The sequence below is a fragment of the Dendrobates tinctorius genome, unplaced genomic scaffold (genome assembly GCF_039654945.1).
Source record: "Dendrobates tinctorius isolate UK_male_01 unplaced genomic scaffold, ASM3965494v1 ptg000017l, whole genome shotgun sequence".
Taxonomy (NCBI): Eukaryota; Metazoa; Chordata; class Amphibia; order Anura; family Dendrobatidae; genus Dendrobates; species Dendrobates tinctorius.
The window spans coordinates 16,052,187-16,068,631 of NW_027361685.1; the positions used below are offsets into that span (position 1 = coordinate 16,052,187).

At 42.0% G+C, this 16,445-nt stretch overlaps 1 protein-coding gene across 1 annotated transcript; it reads right to left on the reverse strand.

The window, feature by feature from the left end:
* Positions 1 to 1,307: 1,307 nt before the first annotated feature.
* Positions 1,308 to 15,612, reverse strand: LOC141082455 (uncharacterized). Its single transcript, XM_073566396.1, has 5 exons — positions 15,391 to 15,612; positions 15,184 to 15,307; positions 15,003 to 15,100; positions 14,714 to 14,804; positions 1,308 to 3,306 (listed from the first exon to the last, which is right to left on the reverse strand). Exons 1-5 carry the CDS (start codon positions 15,610 to 15,612, stop codon positions 1,445 to 1,447), a joined length of 2,397 nt encoding a protein of 798 aa, XP_073422497.1. The 3' UTR covers positions 1,308 to 1,444.
* Positions 15,613 to 16,445: the final 833 nt, after the last annotated feature.

Below are 16,445 nucleotides of genomic sequence, written 5' to 3' on the forward strand. Positions count from 1 at the left end.
CGCAAAATGGACATGGTGCGGATTTTACTGCGATGCGATTCTACAGCGGAAAAATCCACGGCATGGGCACAGCAATTGCGGATTCCCATAGGATTGCATGGGAATGCGTTGTTATAGCGTTATTTGCACAGCTGCCGGAGTGCTCACCGGGACTGTTCATCAGAGATAGCGGTGAGTATTCATTACTCTTCAGTAGCGCGCAGTGTCAGCCACCGGCTTCCTGCTGCTGCTGGCGGTCACGTGTGCCGCTACTTAAGAGAAATGAATATTCATTGGATTCATTCATTCATTCATCAGGAGACTATTTGATATTGAACTATATTCAAGCGGGACTAGATGAAGAAAACCCTAAAATCATGTATCATGTTATCCGAAACAGTCAGAAAACTAGCCCCATATTGGCAGATCCCAGAACTCAAACTATATACTTTGTAAGTTTATAAGTCACTCCAGTGTCAGGAATAGATAGTATGTGACAATACAGTATATACCGCTCAGGGAACACTTACCTTTCAGAGATAATTTCCATATTCATACTAAATAATGGCACAGATCCCCCAGACATTATGATTGCACATATCCCTAGTCTCTATAACGATATTGCACTCATTCCCTGACAGACCGCAGCATGGCCATTAGTTAGAAGCTGCTAATGATCTTTGGAGCAGGTAAGTTTTCCCTGAGTGGTACGTATTGGGCCATCTGAAGACTGAGTTTAGTCTAGGATAATTTGTCTGCACTACTAATTAACAGCAGTTACATTACCAAACTAGGGAATTCCCTATAGGAGAAAAACACAAGAATTATACTGTATTTTCACATACTATCTATTCCTGACACTGGAGTGACTTATAAACTTACAAAGTATATAGTTTGAGTTCTGGGATCTGCCAATATGGGGCTAGTTTTCTGACTGTTTTGGATAACATGATAAATGATTTTAGTTTTTTTTTTGTCTAGTCTCGTTTGAATATAGGTCAATATTAAATAGTCTCCTGATGAGTCGTCTTTGGTGAGGACAATGAAACCCATAGAAATGAGAGGCTTGGAGAGTGAGTGTGTATACATCACCTCACCCTATGTACTGTACTGAACTGTGGGGTACATGTTTTTTCTATTAGTCACCTATTGACTAACCTTCAGGGGATGAATTATGGGTATAGTTTTATATTTGGAATTAATAAAACTTAGTTTTATCCTTTTGTCAGCAAACATGAGGAATGACAAGAGACAACCCATTTAAGAAGATTCAATTTTGGCTAAAACTATTCCAACAATATGAACATAAAAAAGTCTTCTCCCCTATGTGACATCTCTGATGTTTATTAACAGTTGATTTCCAAGTAAAACATTTCCCACATTAAGAAAATAAAAAAGGTTTCTCCTCTGTGTGACTGCTCTGACGTCTAACAAGAAGCACTTTCTGGTTAAAATATTTCCCACATTAGCAGGAAAAAGGCTTCTCTCCTGTGTGAGTTCCATGGTGATTAACCAATTGTGATTTCTGGTTAAAACATTTCCCACATTCTGAACAGGAAAAAGGCTTCTGTCCTGTGTGGACTCTCTGGTGCTTAACACAATCTGATTTATTGTTAAAACATTTCCCACATTCTGAACAGGAAAAAGGCTTCTCCCCTGTATGAGTTCTATGGTGATCAACCAATTGTGATTTCCGGTTAAAACATTTCCCACATTCTGAACATGAATATGGCTTCTCTGCTGTGTGAATTCTCTGATGTGTAACAAGACTTGAATTCTGAGTAAAACATTTCCCACATTCTAAACATGAAAAAGGCTTCTCTCCTTTGTGAGTTCTTTGGTGTTCATCAAGATTCCTTTTCTGGTTAAAACATTTCCCACATTCTGAACAGGAAAAAGGCTTCTCCCCTGTATGAGTTCTATGGTGATCAACCAAATGTGATTTCCGGTTAAAACATTTCCCACATTCTGAACATGAATATGGCTTCTCTGCTGTGTGAATTCTCTGATGTGTAACAAGATTTGAATTCTGAGTAAAACATTTCCCACATTCTAAACATGAAAAAGGCTTCTCTCCTTTGTGAGTTCCTTGGTGTTCATCAAGATTCCTTTTCTGGTTAAAACATTTCCCACATTCTGAACAGGAAAAAGGCTTCTCCCCTGTGTGAGTTCTGTGGTGACTAATAAGAGTCCCTTTGTGGTTAAAACATTTCCCACATTCTGAACAGGAAAAAGGCTTCTCCCCTGTATGAGTTCTATGGTGATCAACCAAATGTGATTTCCGGTTAAAACATTTCCCACATTCTGAACATGAATATGGCTTCTCTGCTGTGTGAATTCTCTGATGTGTAACAAGACTTGAATTCTGAGTAAAACATTTCCCACATTCTAAACATGAAAAAGGCTTCTCTCCTTTGTGAGTTCTTTGGTGTTCATCAAGATTCCTTTTCTGGTTAAAACATTTCCCACATTCTGAACAGGAAAAAGGCTTCTCCCCTGTGTGAGTTCTGTGGTGACTAATAAGAGTCCCTTTGTGGTTAAAACATTTCCCACATTCTGAACAGGAAAAAGGCTTCTCCCCTGTGTGAGTTCTATGGTGACTAATAAGAGTCCCTTTGTGGTTAAAACATTTCCCACATTCTGAACAGGAAAAAGGCTTCTTCCCTGTGTGAGTTCTATGGTGATTAACCAATTGTGATTTCCATTTAAAACATTTCCCACATTCTGAACATGAATATGGCTTCTCTTCTCTGTGAATTCTCTGATGTGCAATAAGAGTTGAATTCTGAGTAAAACATTTCCCACATTCTGAACATGAATGTGGCTTCTCACCTGTGTGAGTTCTATGGTGATCAACCAATTGTGATTTCCGGTTAAAACATTTCCCACATTCTGAACATGAATATGGCCTCTCTTCTCTGTGAATTCTCTGATGTGTAACAAGACTTGAATTCTGAGTAAAACATTTCCCACATTCTAAACATGAAAAAGGCTTCTCTCCTGTGTGGGTTTTTTGGTGTGCATCAAGATTCCCTTTGTGGTTAAAATATTTCCCACATTCTGAACAGAAAAAAGGCTTCTCCCCTGTGTGAGTTCTATGGTGACTAATAAGATTCCTTTTGTGGTTAAAACATTTCCCACATTCTGAACATGAAAATGGCTTCTTTGCTTTAGGAGCAGTTTGTGTTTTAATGCCTCTTTTGTGACTTTGATTTTCCTTAGTAGTCAGTAATGAATCAGAAGATGGGACCTGTTTCATAGGATCAGATGACAGATCTTTGCTGTGAATGGATGATGATATATCTGGAGTAATGGCATTCACTTCATCTGTCAATAGAAAAACAGATTAGGCAGGTTACAGTTAATACAATAGTTAGGGTTACTGTTAGGCTAAAGTAAGGGTTATTGTTAGGGTTACTGTTAGGCTAAAGTCAGACTAAAGTTAGGGTTACTGTTTGGGTTAAATGGTTAAAATGGTCCGTCAGTATTATAGTGCAGAGGAGGCTTATGCACTTTTATGTTCTGACAGTGAAGAAAGTGCAGTGTCAGATGGCGATGTGGATTTCGAGGGCTTTAGTAGCAGCGACAGTGATAGCTCAGAAATGAGCAGTGATTCTGGTCCATCCTCACACACAAGGACCAGTACAACAAGAAGGACAAATAGCGCTTCTGGAGAAATGTCTCCAACTCAGGGAACAATGCCCAGTACTAGCGCTGTCCCTAGTGCTCTTGAATTGGCGCACACCAATGACAAATTGCACCACAGCTTTTGGGGTCCAATTTCTCCTGTTACCCTTTGGAAAAAAAAATGGAGGGCGAAAAGATCATTTTTTGTGGAAAAAACATGACTTTTTATTTTCACGGCTCTACGTAATTAACTTCTAAGAAGCACTTGGAAGCTCAAAATGCCCATCACACATTTCCTTGGGGGGGGGGTCTAGTTTCCAAAATGGGGTCACTTGTGGGTTTCCACTGTTTAGGCACATCAGGGGCTCTCCAAACACGACATGGCAACCACTAATTATCCCAGCATATTTTACATTCAAAAAGTTAAATGGCGCGCCTTCCCTTCTCAGCCCTGCAGTGTGCCCAAACAGTAGATTTCCCCCACATATGGGGTATCATCGGCATGCTCAGGAGATATTGCAAAACAAAATGTATAATCCATTTTCTCCTGTTACCCTTGCGAAAATAAAAAAAACTAGGTCTAAAGGAAAATTTCTTGTTATAGAAATGTTTATTTTTTCCTTCCACATTCCATTCATTCCTGTGAAGCACCTGAAGGGTTAATAACCTTCTTGAATGTGGTTTTGAGCACCTTGAGGGGTGCAGTTTTTTTTTTGAATGGTGACACTTTTGGGTATTTTCTGTCATATTGACCAGGGCTGTGGAGTCGGAGTCGTGGAGTCGGAGTTAGTTTTGGTTGGAGTCGGAGTCGGTAGAAATGTACCGACTCCAGCTTTAAAAAAAATGTATTAATATTTCATAATTGAACTTTCATATGAATTTTATAAATGTTACTCAAATATATATGTTCTATCAAACTATGAACAACAGTGATAAGCAGTTCTGCTGGAAATAGAGACATTTCTTACTTCTTGTGTGTCACTGTTCTCCACTGCCCTTATCTAATCTTATACTTGGTTAACCTCATGCTGCCCCAACCCCCCTACTTACAATGTATGAAACTGAAAGTGAAAATGTGTTGCAAATTCTTAGTAGTAAAGCTCCTCCTCTAGACTAGATCATACTAGGTGTGCGTCTTCCAAGCATCTCACAGCTGCCTGCTACTCAGAAGAGGAAGACTGTAAGAAGTATTATCCTTTCAACAAACTTTGCATCAGTTAACTGTGAGTACATGAGGAATAATAACAGTATTACTGACCACTATATCAGTTGTACGACCTGGCAATAATTTTGTACAATTGTTTTTAGGAAAAACAATTGTCATTTGGATTGTGAATGCAACATTAAAAACCTGAGAATGTCAAAGAAGCATCACATTAAATCAGCTGTATTTGAACATTTCACCATCACTCAAGATAGAAAACATTATGTCTGTCTGTGTATGACAAATGATCCAGACGAAAACAAATGCTGTGAAGCCAAGATGAGTGCATATTCAGGCAAAGATAAAAATGCTCCTACCAGAGCTTCTAATCTAAAGAGACATTTACAGCGCTTTCATCCAGAAGTACTGAAAGCAGTGGATGAGAAAGACTGCAGCCAAACCAATGAACCAGTGCCCAGCTCTTCCAGCCAAACAAAGGAGCAGAGAACTTTGCAGCCATCAGTTGCAAGATATTTTGTCAGTGACAAAGTTACTGTGACAATGACAGTAGATACATTTAAAAAACAGATCATAGAGCTTGTTGTAAAGGATAGTGTGCCTATTTCATTATTTTCACGACCAGCTTTTATGTGTCTGAATGGGGAAATGGCCCGCAAGCTTGGTGTTTCTCTGGAGAGAGAGAGTATTAGAAAATTAGTAATCGAAGAAGCTTTTAAACAAAAGGAAGAACTTAAAAAAACTCTCAAGGGACGCTTTCTGTTTCTTAAAATGGATGCCTGCACACGTCACAGAGTGAACTATTTTGCCATCAATGTCCGATTTGTTTGTGACAAAAATGAAATAGTTACCAAGACATTGGCCTTAAAAGACACCAAAGCTCATCACACCAGTGAGTTTCTCCAGGTCTTGGTGGAAAAGGTTCTGCAAGACTATGAACTTAAAAAAGAGCAAGTTCTTTCTGTCGTAACTGACAATGCTTCAAATATGATAAGTACTATTAAGCTAATGAATGAGAGTAATGATGGTGACCAGCAGCTAGAAGAACATTCTGGGTCCACAGACACAGAAATGTTTGAAATAGAGGAACACAGTATTGTAACTGAGGAGCAAACTGAAGTTGCTTCAGATGAACAGCAACATGATAGTTTAGATGATCTTGTTGAAACTGTGTCAATATGTTCTTTCATTCATCACATGCGGTGTTGTGCATACGCTACAGCTGGCTATAAGAGACAGTCTGCAAGAAGGACATGCTGCTGCACTGATTGGCAAGGTGAGAAAATTGGCTACTGTTGCCAGAACCCCTAAAGTTGACTCAATTTTGAAGAGACGTGCTGGAAAAGGGGCAATTATTGATCAAGCCACACGATGAGGCAGTACTTACTTAATGATTCAGCGCTTGGTTGAACTGAAAACCTTTCTTGTAGACATGGCTAACCCTTAACTGACGCTAAATGAAAGTCAGTGGAATCATGTGACTGAGCTGGAAAAATTGCTAGAGCACCCATTTACAGTGACTAAAAAATTACAAGCAGAGGACTTAACTCCAGGTATTTTCTTAAAGGAGTGGAAGAACCTGATGTTTCGCCTGTCCCAAAGAGGAGGGTTAATTGCAAGTGGCATTGCTACATCAATGAAACGGAGAGAGGAGCTACTATTACAAAATAACATATTCTTTTGGCAGCTGTTTATGTAGACCCAATGCATCGGATTCTTCTAGATGATCAACAGCTAAGTAAAGGAAAAGAAGCTCTGTTTGAAATAGCAGTAAGGATGAAAGGGTTGCAGAACAGTCAGGAGGAACAAGAAGAATTTGGTCGTCCTGCCACATCTTCACCCTCATCATCAACTGATGAAGAATTTAATTTTGAAAAATATTTGGATCACAAGGACCGTGCAAAGCGTTCCCGCATAGAAGAAGAGTCATCCCCATCAAGGAACACAGCCAGTACATTTCAGCAGAATTTTTCATGTGCACTAAAAGAAATTGAGAAATTTGACCGTTCATCAAAAATAACAGTGCAACAAACGATTCCTCTGTATCCTGACATTGTCAGAGATGTTGCCCGAGTGGTTACTGCTTTGCCACCAACACAAGTTAGTGTACAGAGGTTGTTCTCTGCTCTCAAAATAATTAGATCAGATTTGAGGGCATCCATGAAGGAGGATCTGACAGAGGCAATACTTTTTCTGAGGACAAATTTATAGATTTCTTCGTATTAACTGCATAAAAGTGTTTATTGCATATTTACTTACAGTTTAGAAAAGTTTATAAAAGTTATTTGCTATATTCTAATTGTATTCTAATAAATGTAGTTTTTGCTCTAAGTGGTCTGATTACTTATATGATGGTGAGAAACTGAATAAGCACGATGTTTAATATTTTACAACAGTAAATTTGTTGTTATGAATTGGCCATTTATGAAGGAGTCGGAGTCGGAGCCTGAGTCGGAGCCTGATAAAATCCAGGAGTCGGAGTCGCAACTGTGGCTTACCGACTCCACAGCCCTGATATTGACCCCCAAACTCACTTCAAATGTGAGGTGGTTCCTAAAAAAATGGTTTTATAAATTTTGCTGTAAAAATGAGAAATCGCTGGTCAACTTTTAACCCTTATAATCTCCTAACAAAAGAAAATTGTTTCCAAAATTGTGCTGATGGTAGACATGTGGGAAATGTTAATTTATTAACTATTTTGTGCGATATGACTCTCTGATTTAAGAGCATTAAAAAATGTGAACATTGCAAAATTTTCAAAATTTTTGTCAAGTTTCCTTTTTTAACAAGTAAACGCAAGTCATATCAAATAAATGTTACCACTATCATAAAGTACAATATGTCACAAGAAAACAATCTCACAATCACCAGGATTCCTTGAAGCATTTTAGAGTTATGACCTCATAGAGTGACACAGGTCAGAGCTGAAATAATTGGTCACAAAGGCAAAAACAGGTTCTGGCGTGAAAGGATTAATATTTTGTTGCACAACCTTTTGAGGCAATCACTGCGATCAAACGATTCCTGTAACTGTCAATGAGACTTATGTGGTGCTCTGATTACATGTTCATCTGTATTGGCTTATGACAGGTCGCTGATCCCTCACTGACCTGCCCCCATTATTACATAATGCATATAATAGCATTGATATTATTGGTGATAATGCCTATTATATTGTGGCTATTGTGAGGCATAGAAAAAAATTACATCCAGCAAATTGTCACCGGCGATGGCGGCGCCTGCGTAGTAGCATCTATTAGAGACTACACTCATCACTGTCCCCAATCTCCTCTTTTTCCTGTACGGATTTGGCTGTTCATCACTACAATGACACTCTTAGAAGCACCCTTGACCAAGTAGCTCCCCTCACCCTCAGAACCTCCAAGCACAGAGTGAAACAGCCCTGGCTCACATCGCAAACTCAACTTCTCCAGCGATGCTCTAGGAGTGCTGAACGCCTATGGAGAAAAACCTGCACACCAGAAGACTTCATCCACTTCAAATTTATGTTAAGAACCTATAACGCTGCCCTTCACCTCGCCAAACAGAGCTACTTCACCACCCTGATCTCCTCACTAGCCAACAACCCCAAGAAACTTTTTGACACCTTTCACTCCCTCCTCAGGCCGAAAGCACAAGCCCCTATCACAGACATTTGTGCTGATGACCTGGCCTCCCACTTTACAGAAAAAATAGATAATATCCGTCAGGAAATCTGCACCCAACCACCAAGTGCTGTGATTCCCATGGCTCACTTTCCACATTTGATCCCATCACAGAAGAAGTCTCCAGACTCCTGTCTTCTTCTCGTCCGACTACATGCACGACCGACCCCATTCCCTCTCTCTCCAGTCATCACAACTCACCTAACTACAATCTTTAACCTCTCCTCGGGCATCTTCCCATTCTCCTTCAAACAAGCCATCGTTACTCCATTACTAAAGAAACCCGCTCTCGACTGGGGCGTGGCCTGGCGCGGATGTGAGAGGACGTGAGGCTGAGGAGCTCCACTGTCATTCTGAAGAATAATCCTTAATAGGCCGACATAACAGAGACCCGTGCACACTTACTGCTGTGGTGGGTGCCCGAGGGCCGAGTGGAGACACCGGGAGTGAAGAAGAGTGCGGAGATGGGGAGGAGGAGGCAGAAAGACGTCGGGGAGGACGGCAGTGTGGCTGCACAAGATGGCGCCGGGAGAGTGGAGGAGGCACAGAGACTGACTGAGAACTATGGCAGAAGGTCACAAATTATCCAGAAGCTGCAGCGCTTTGCAAGGGAAGATGAGGGGGGCACCGGAGAAGGTACTGTGCTGGAGGGAGAGAGAATGAGCAACGAAGCTGCAGGAGAGGCTGAAAGCAGGGAGGAGGGGGGAGGGGGAGTCACTGTCTCTGAGTGTGCATCTGAAGAGGAGGATAGTGAAGCTGATGAGGAGGGCCCTGAAGGGGAACCAACTTTAAAAGATGTCTTTCTGGTGGTATTGTTCTGTAAAAAAACACTGACTAAGTTGAGCAGCCGGGTTGATAATATTAAGGAAGAAATTATTGGAATTAAAGAGGCACTAAACAAGGCGGATGCTAGGATGGGTGCTGTGGAAGAGAGAGTGAGCACCACTGAGGACACTGTAAATAAAATGCAGAAAACTCAGAACCAGCACACGCAAAAGATTTCAGAAGTGCACTTAAAACCAGATGATCTAGAAAATAGATCTAGGAGAAACAATCTTAGATTTGTGGGATTCCCGGAAAAAGTAGAGGGTAACGACCCCACTGACTTTACTGAGCAATGGATCCTATCTAAAATTGGCAGAGACACACTCTCCAGTGTGTTTGCGGTAGAGAGAGCACACCGCGTTCCCCTGCGACCCCTCCCTCCGGGTAGTGCCCCCCGTACAATGTTGGCCAGGATACTTAACTGCAGAGATAGAGAGACTATCCTCCGGGAGGCTAGGAAGAAGGAGGACCTCATATTTAATGGACGCCGTATTGAAATATATCCGGACTATTCAGCAGAGGTTCAGAAAATGCGGATGAAATTTGGCGAGGTCAAGAAAGGACTGAGAGTGCTGGGAGTGAAGTACTCTATGTTATATCCCGCCAAACTGAGAGTAGCAGCTTTGGGGTCTGTTCAGTTTTTTCCAACCCCAGAGGAGGCCGTCAAGTGGATGGAAATCAACCACTCCAAACTAAGGGCTGAGAAAGAAGGAAAAGGCTGAAGAAGAAGAATTTTTCGGACATTTTTTCTCTATTTTTGAATCTGTGCCCCGCGACGCCTGGGTACTCAGATCTATTTTTGGGTCGTAGATCCTGGGTTTTTTTTTTTCTTTTATGTTTATTGAATTATCCATGTTAGAAAAAGTTATGTGGCCTATTGGGCATGTTTGTATGTGACGGTGGGAGCGATGTACGCCCAAGTGAAGGAGGTTCAGTGGCTATTCGAGGGCTCACAGTAGCTAGGTGCCAGTTGCACCCTCTCTCGTTGGAGAGAGAGAATCTGTTATACGGGGAAGGAGGGGAGAGGGGGGGCGGGGGGGATATGTTGTGGGAGAGTTTTCATACTGCAATGTGATAAAGGGACTACAAGAGACCGACTAGAACTGATGTTCATAGGACATAATGAGTGGTGATACAAGAATTCTAAGTTGGAATGTGAGGGGGGTTTCAGATCCAAGTAAAAGAGCGGCAGTCATGGCAGAAATTAGAAAGTACAATCCAGCTATTACGTGTTTACTAGAAACTCACTTGATTAAAGGAAAAGAAAAATGGCTGGAGAAAAAATGGATTACCCGGGCCTATCACTCTATGTATTCGGCCTACGCGAGGGGAGTCTCTGTACTGATACATTCTCATGCTCACTACGAGGAAATTGAATCTTACGTAGATAGGGATGGGCAGTTTGTTTCCCTGAGATGCCGAATTTCTGGTGTATGTGTGATTATAGTGGCACTTTATATTCCACCCCCATATTCGAAAAAGAAACTACAAGAGATTTTTGAGTGGACAGGTAGGGGAGGGGAATGTCCGGTGTTAATATTAGGGGACGTTAACAATGTCATGAACGAGTATTGGGATCGTGTGGGAATCGGGGGAATTAACCCCAGGAAGGATAGGATGACTCCATTCGGGACATATGTTAGTGAGATGGGTATGATAGACTTATGGAGAGTGCGGAATGAGGGGAACAAATGCTTTTCGTGTTATTCGTCCTCGTATCATGCCTTATCGCGCATAGACTTAGCATTAGGTAACAGGGGCATGGACGGAATAGTTGGGACGGTGGAATATTTACAGAGAGTTATCTCCGACCATAAGGCAATTGAAGTTAGTTTGAGACTGGGAGTGGGAAAAAGGAGGAGAGTAGGGGGGACAACACATCCGGAATGGCTCAAATGTCTTAATATGGAAATTATTAAAAAAGATCTTATTGAATTCTTCCAATTACATGAAGGTTCTGCTGACTCACTTATAGTGTGGGATACCATAAAAGCATATTTAAGGGGACTATTCATACGAGATATTTCGAGACGTAAGACACAAACGAGACAGGTAAACCAAGAGACTACAGACAGATTGAGCAGGGCAGAGGAGGAAATGATATGTAGGCCCAGTATCGCCACTAAAAAGGCATTAAAAGAAGCACAAGAAGAAGTAAATAAGTTATATTTACAAGGGATAGACAAGAAAAGGGCATTCCAGAGAGCACTGTTCTATGACGAAGGGGAAAAGGTGGGACACTTACTGTCAGTGATATCTGCGGCGCAGAAAGGGTCCACACAGATATATAAAATTGTCAAGGAGGATGGGGTAACTCATAACGCCACCTCTGGGATATTGGAATGTTTCCGGGAATACTATGTAAAATTATATACCTCAGAATTGGGGGTTAGAGAACAAGAAATGGATAGATACTTACAAGAGATAGAGATACCTAAGTTAGATGATACTGATAAACAGAATCTGGAAGAATTATTTACTGTAGAGGAAGTGGAGAAGGCTATTCTGTCATTGGCAAATAATAGGTCACCTGGCTCTGACGGTATCCCGGGAGAAGCATATAAGGAACTAATAGAGGTCGTAGCACCTAAACTTAAGGAGGTATTTGAAGATGCAGCGGAGAGAGGGGCTTTGCCGAGGTCTATGAGGGAGGCCGTAATTGTGGTTATTCCTAAGGAGGGGAAAGATGCCTCATCCGTTGAATCCTATAGACCCATCTCGTTATTGACGTCAGACGTTAAAATATTAGCTAAAATGTTGGCGATAAGAATGTCTGGGGTTGTTCAAAAATTGATACATCCAGACCAATCGGGTTTTTTACAAAATAGATCTACCGCCATTAACCTACGTAGACTCTTTCTTAATGTACAACTCCCGGCAGATAATGTAGGGGAAAGGGTGGTGGCCTCGCTGGATGCACGAAAGGCATTTGATAGGGTAGAGTGGAATTATCTATGGGCAGTATTGAAGTTAATGGGATTCGGACATAGATTTATTTCCTGGATTAAATTATTATACGCGGATCCAAAGGGGTACATTAGGATTAACGGGGAGACCTCGAAGTCGTTTGGGTTGTTCAGAGGAACTCGTCAGGGATGCCCCTTATCGCCGTTGCTATTTGCTACTCTGCAAGGAGTTTGTATGTTCTCCCCGTGTTTGCGTGGGTTTCCTCCCACATTCCAAAGATAGAGAATTTACATTGTGAGCCCCATTGGGGACAGTGATGATAATGTGTGCAAACTGTAAAGCGCTGCGGAATATGTTAGCGCTATATAAAAATAAAGATTATTATTACTGCAATGCTCTATTAATTGGCCTCTCAGTTACTCGACTATCCCCTCTCCAGTCCATCCTCAATGCAGCAGCCAGGGTCATCCATCTGGCTAATCGGTACTCGCCCGCTCTTCGCCAATCCTTACATTGGCTGCCCATTCATTATAGGATCCAATTCAAAGTACTTGTTCTCACCCACAAAGCTCTCCACAGTGCGGCACTCCCCTACATATCCTCCCTAATTTCTGTCTATCGGCCTGACTGTTGCGCTCTGCAAACGACTTTCGACTAGCATCTGCACTAATCAGTACCTCCCACTCCTGACTCCAGCACTTCTCCCGCGCTGCGCCAATCTTTTGGAATGCTCTACCCCAAGAAATGACTATCCACAATTTGCATAGTCTCAGGCGTTCCTTTAAAACACATTTGTTCAGAGCGGCCTATCACGTTCACTACTCAAAGTCATTGTATGTGTAAGTGTGCGTGTGTATCCCATTCACTATCTCCATCCATTCCTCACTCCCACAAGATGGTTGGACCATCATTGTAAATACACCATTGTAAATACACACCAGTACTTTGTATCTCCCCCACCTCATTGTAGATTGTAAGCTCTCACCAGCAGGGGTGCCTTATTTTGCTTTAATTATTGTATTGTTAACATTGTTACTTATGACTTGTGTTTTGAAACTGTTAAACTGTAAAGCGCTGAGGAATATGTTGGCGCTATATAAAGATTATTATATAAAAATGGGGGGCAGGTCAGTGAGGGATCAGTGACCTGTCATAAGCCAATACAGATGAATATGTAATCAGAGCACCACATGAAGCCCCGCCCACAGCCCCACCACAGAGCACGAGAATTTCATTAACTGAAAGCTACAAATACAGATTACACAACAGTAAACCAGAGTTGCCCTCATTTATGGTGGACCATTGGAGCTACTATGGATCCTGAGCAGAAGATTAGAGAAAATAATATTGCTCCCCATTTCAGGAGAGATTGTGCAGTAATCTGAATTCCTTAGGATCAAAAACAATGTAATGTATGACGTGGAGTGAATCCATGACACCAGGGCTGGAGCCAACACATCTCCTGCAGGCGGGAATAAATGTATATTACAGCCATCAGCCACACACAGCTTAGAGATCTATCATGGCACAGGTGGAATGTTTGTCCTGTAGATTATCACAATCCTCCCTGAAGTTAGTTGGTTTTAATACAAACTGAAATGTCAGGATAAAGGGAAACTCTGCTGTTATTGGACAGAAATTCACACTTGGCCTCACTGCACATTTACTGGTGTCGCTCATAAAAGGGAAGTTTGGCCAGAAAGACTGGACCTGGTCTTGTAGGGACCATGAGACATTCAGCAGCACAGAAGGGAGAGAAGATTCATCCGATAAGATCTCAGTGATCTAGGAAGCCAGCGGCATCATTACCCTCCGCTTTATCTTACAGGCCCAGCATAAGATTTTTCTTCAAGTGATTTTCTATCTTGTCAGCACATTCTACGTACGCTGTCATTTGGCTTTATAGTTACAGATCTGGGCAGGTAACGGTCACCGTCTCCTAATGTGAAGGAGAGAATGGCTAATGAAATCAATTATTAACCCTTATACAAGTCAGTTCACATATGGTGTACCAAGATGGCGTCTGTGTCTTCAGACAACACCCTGGAAGGAATCCTTAGAATGCAGAAGCTGAGATACTGGATACCATATATGGAAGTGAAGCTGAAATGGACCTATCATAGACTGACACTGGCTCCTCAGAAGATTGTGCGACACCCATTTCCTGTCTCTCTGTCATAAGAATAAACTTCAGTTGTGTAGAAGCCTTTGCTGAGAAAGGAGTAGACATCTAAATCTGTGTTCGGTGTGACTCTTGAAGCGCACACTCAGCCTATATTGGGTCAGGTACAAGCAATCATATAGATCTCGCTTTAAGGGATCACCTTCACACTAATCCCAGGGGGTAGGATGATCCTCCAGGTTGTAAGTTCTATTGAAAAGGGCTTTCAATGCCCAAAGTCATTTGAACAGTTTTGGGTGAATGTTGTGGTCTAGAGGCAAAATGGTGATCATGGTAATACGGCCGGACTACACCACCGATAAAGCAGCCACAGCCGGTGACTGAGAGGAATCTGTGACGTCTCTGCATTCAGTGGTTACTACTCACCTGGGTAGTCATATGTGGGAATCTCCTCTTTACACCACTCATCTTCTCTCACATATGTCTCTGTAGTATTAATATGGGTCAGATCTTCACACTGAAACAAATATTGTAAAAGTCACAGACAGATGGAGAAGTCCCATCTATGATCAGCTCTAATCCTGCCATCTCCACCGTTCTCATTACACAAGTATAAAACATATAATACTGGAGGATAAAACAAGACTGAGCACAAGACCTTCACAGCCGTCTACACATCATAGGGGAGATCTCCTGACACCTTCTCTCCATCTACCTGATGATCCTGAGGAGCACTGGGATCTTCTTGGTTACAGTCCTGTGGAAGAAGAGGACGGGGACATCTCTCTGGTGTTGTTCTCTTACTGGATAGATCTGGAGGAAACACATACAGGGACTGAATTCATTCTCTACATACAGATAATTATAGGCCGTGTGTATTTAGTCCTGTCTATTACCTGGAGATGTGAGGGGCTGGGGAACCTCCATTATGACGTTCTTGTACAGATAGCTGTGTCCTTCTAAATACTCCCACTCCTCCATGGAGAAATAGACAGCGACATCCTGACACCTTATAGGAACCTGACACATACAATGATACCGTCATCCCCCCGATCCCTTCATAGTGTTACTGTATAATGTCCCAGCATTCCCAGCAGTGTCACCTCTCCAGTCAGCAGCTCAATCATCTTGTAGAGGAGTTCTAGGATCTTCTGGTCATTGATGGCCTCATGGATCAGGGGGTGAGGTGGAGGCCCCGTGATTGGGCTCAGGGGTCTTCCCCATCCCTCAGACACAGGGTCCTGACAGCGATCACTAGAGGTCTTCTTCACCACTGTGTAATCCTGGTAATGGAGGGACACATTAATAAATCTCACTACAGACATTTCCAGAGTCCTCACCTCTCCAGTTCTGTCCATCTGTTATTCCCATAGATGAGAATAATGTAATGTGACGTCATCAGAATCTCTCACCTCTCCAGTGAGACGGAAGAGGATCTCTAGGGTGAGGTGTAACATCCTCTCCGCCATCTTGTCTCTGTCCATATCCATCCTTGATGGGTAAATCAGGAAAATTCTCTTCTGTAGAAGATCTTCCCTGAGAGGATCCGATATTGTAGAGACCTGAATGAGAAGAAGATGATCCGATGTAACATCATAAGAATCCTGTGTAATAATACAATTACTGGAGATAATAAGGGAAACATATGAGGAGATTTATTATCTTACAGGGTTTAGTTTTCTTCCCTGACATCTACTAATAAAACCTATATATTTAGGCCACAGACAACAAGCAGTTTCCTCCTCGGAGTCGGCAGCTGAACACGTTCCTCATAGACTCATCTTCCATAACGCTAATTCTTGTCTCATTACCGACACTGGAATCGGCATTAGCAATACTGCAGGAGATATTCATTACACGCGACATGAGAAATAACTCCTTCATGATGAGGACGACATCTTCATCTTCTACTGCGGCTCTAGAGACAGATGTGGCCAGAGTCGGTCACTGCCTCCATCCCCACCGGCCGTCTATATGAAGGTTTCCCGTCTTCCCCGCACTGGAATCTTCTATCACGTTAGATCTCAGCTCTGAGTCATACACAGAAGTTTGAAGCTTTTAGAAAAGATTTTTTTGTTTCCACAAACACAACGGACAGAAATGATCTGATCCCAAAGTCTCCATGTACAGTGATTTATGGGGTTTATTTCTGGCCTTA

What these genes read in the sequence shown, in the direction of transcription:
- LOC141082455 (XM_073566396.1), bottom strand. Translation starts at nt 15,612, where the DNA reads ATGTCTGTAGTGAGATTTATTAATGTGTCCCTCCATTACCAGGATTAC. An exon ending in GTGCTCCTCAGGATCATCAG is followed by an intron (nt 14,805 to 15,002) that starts GTAGATGGAGAG and finishes TATTTGTTTCAG; the next exon opens with TGTGAAGATCTGACCCATAT. An exon ending in TCCCACATATGACTACCCAG is followed by an intron (nt 3,307 to 14,713) that starts GTGAGTAGTAAC and finishes TTCTATTGACAG; the next exon opens with ATGAAGTGAATGCCATTACT.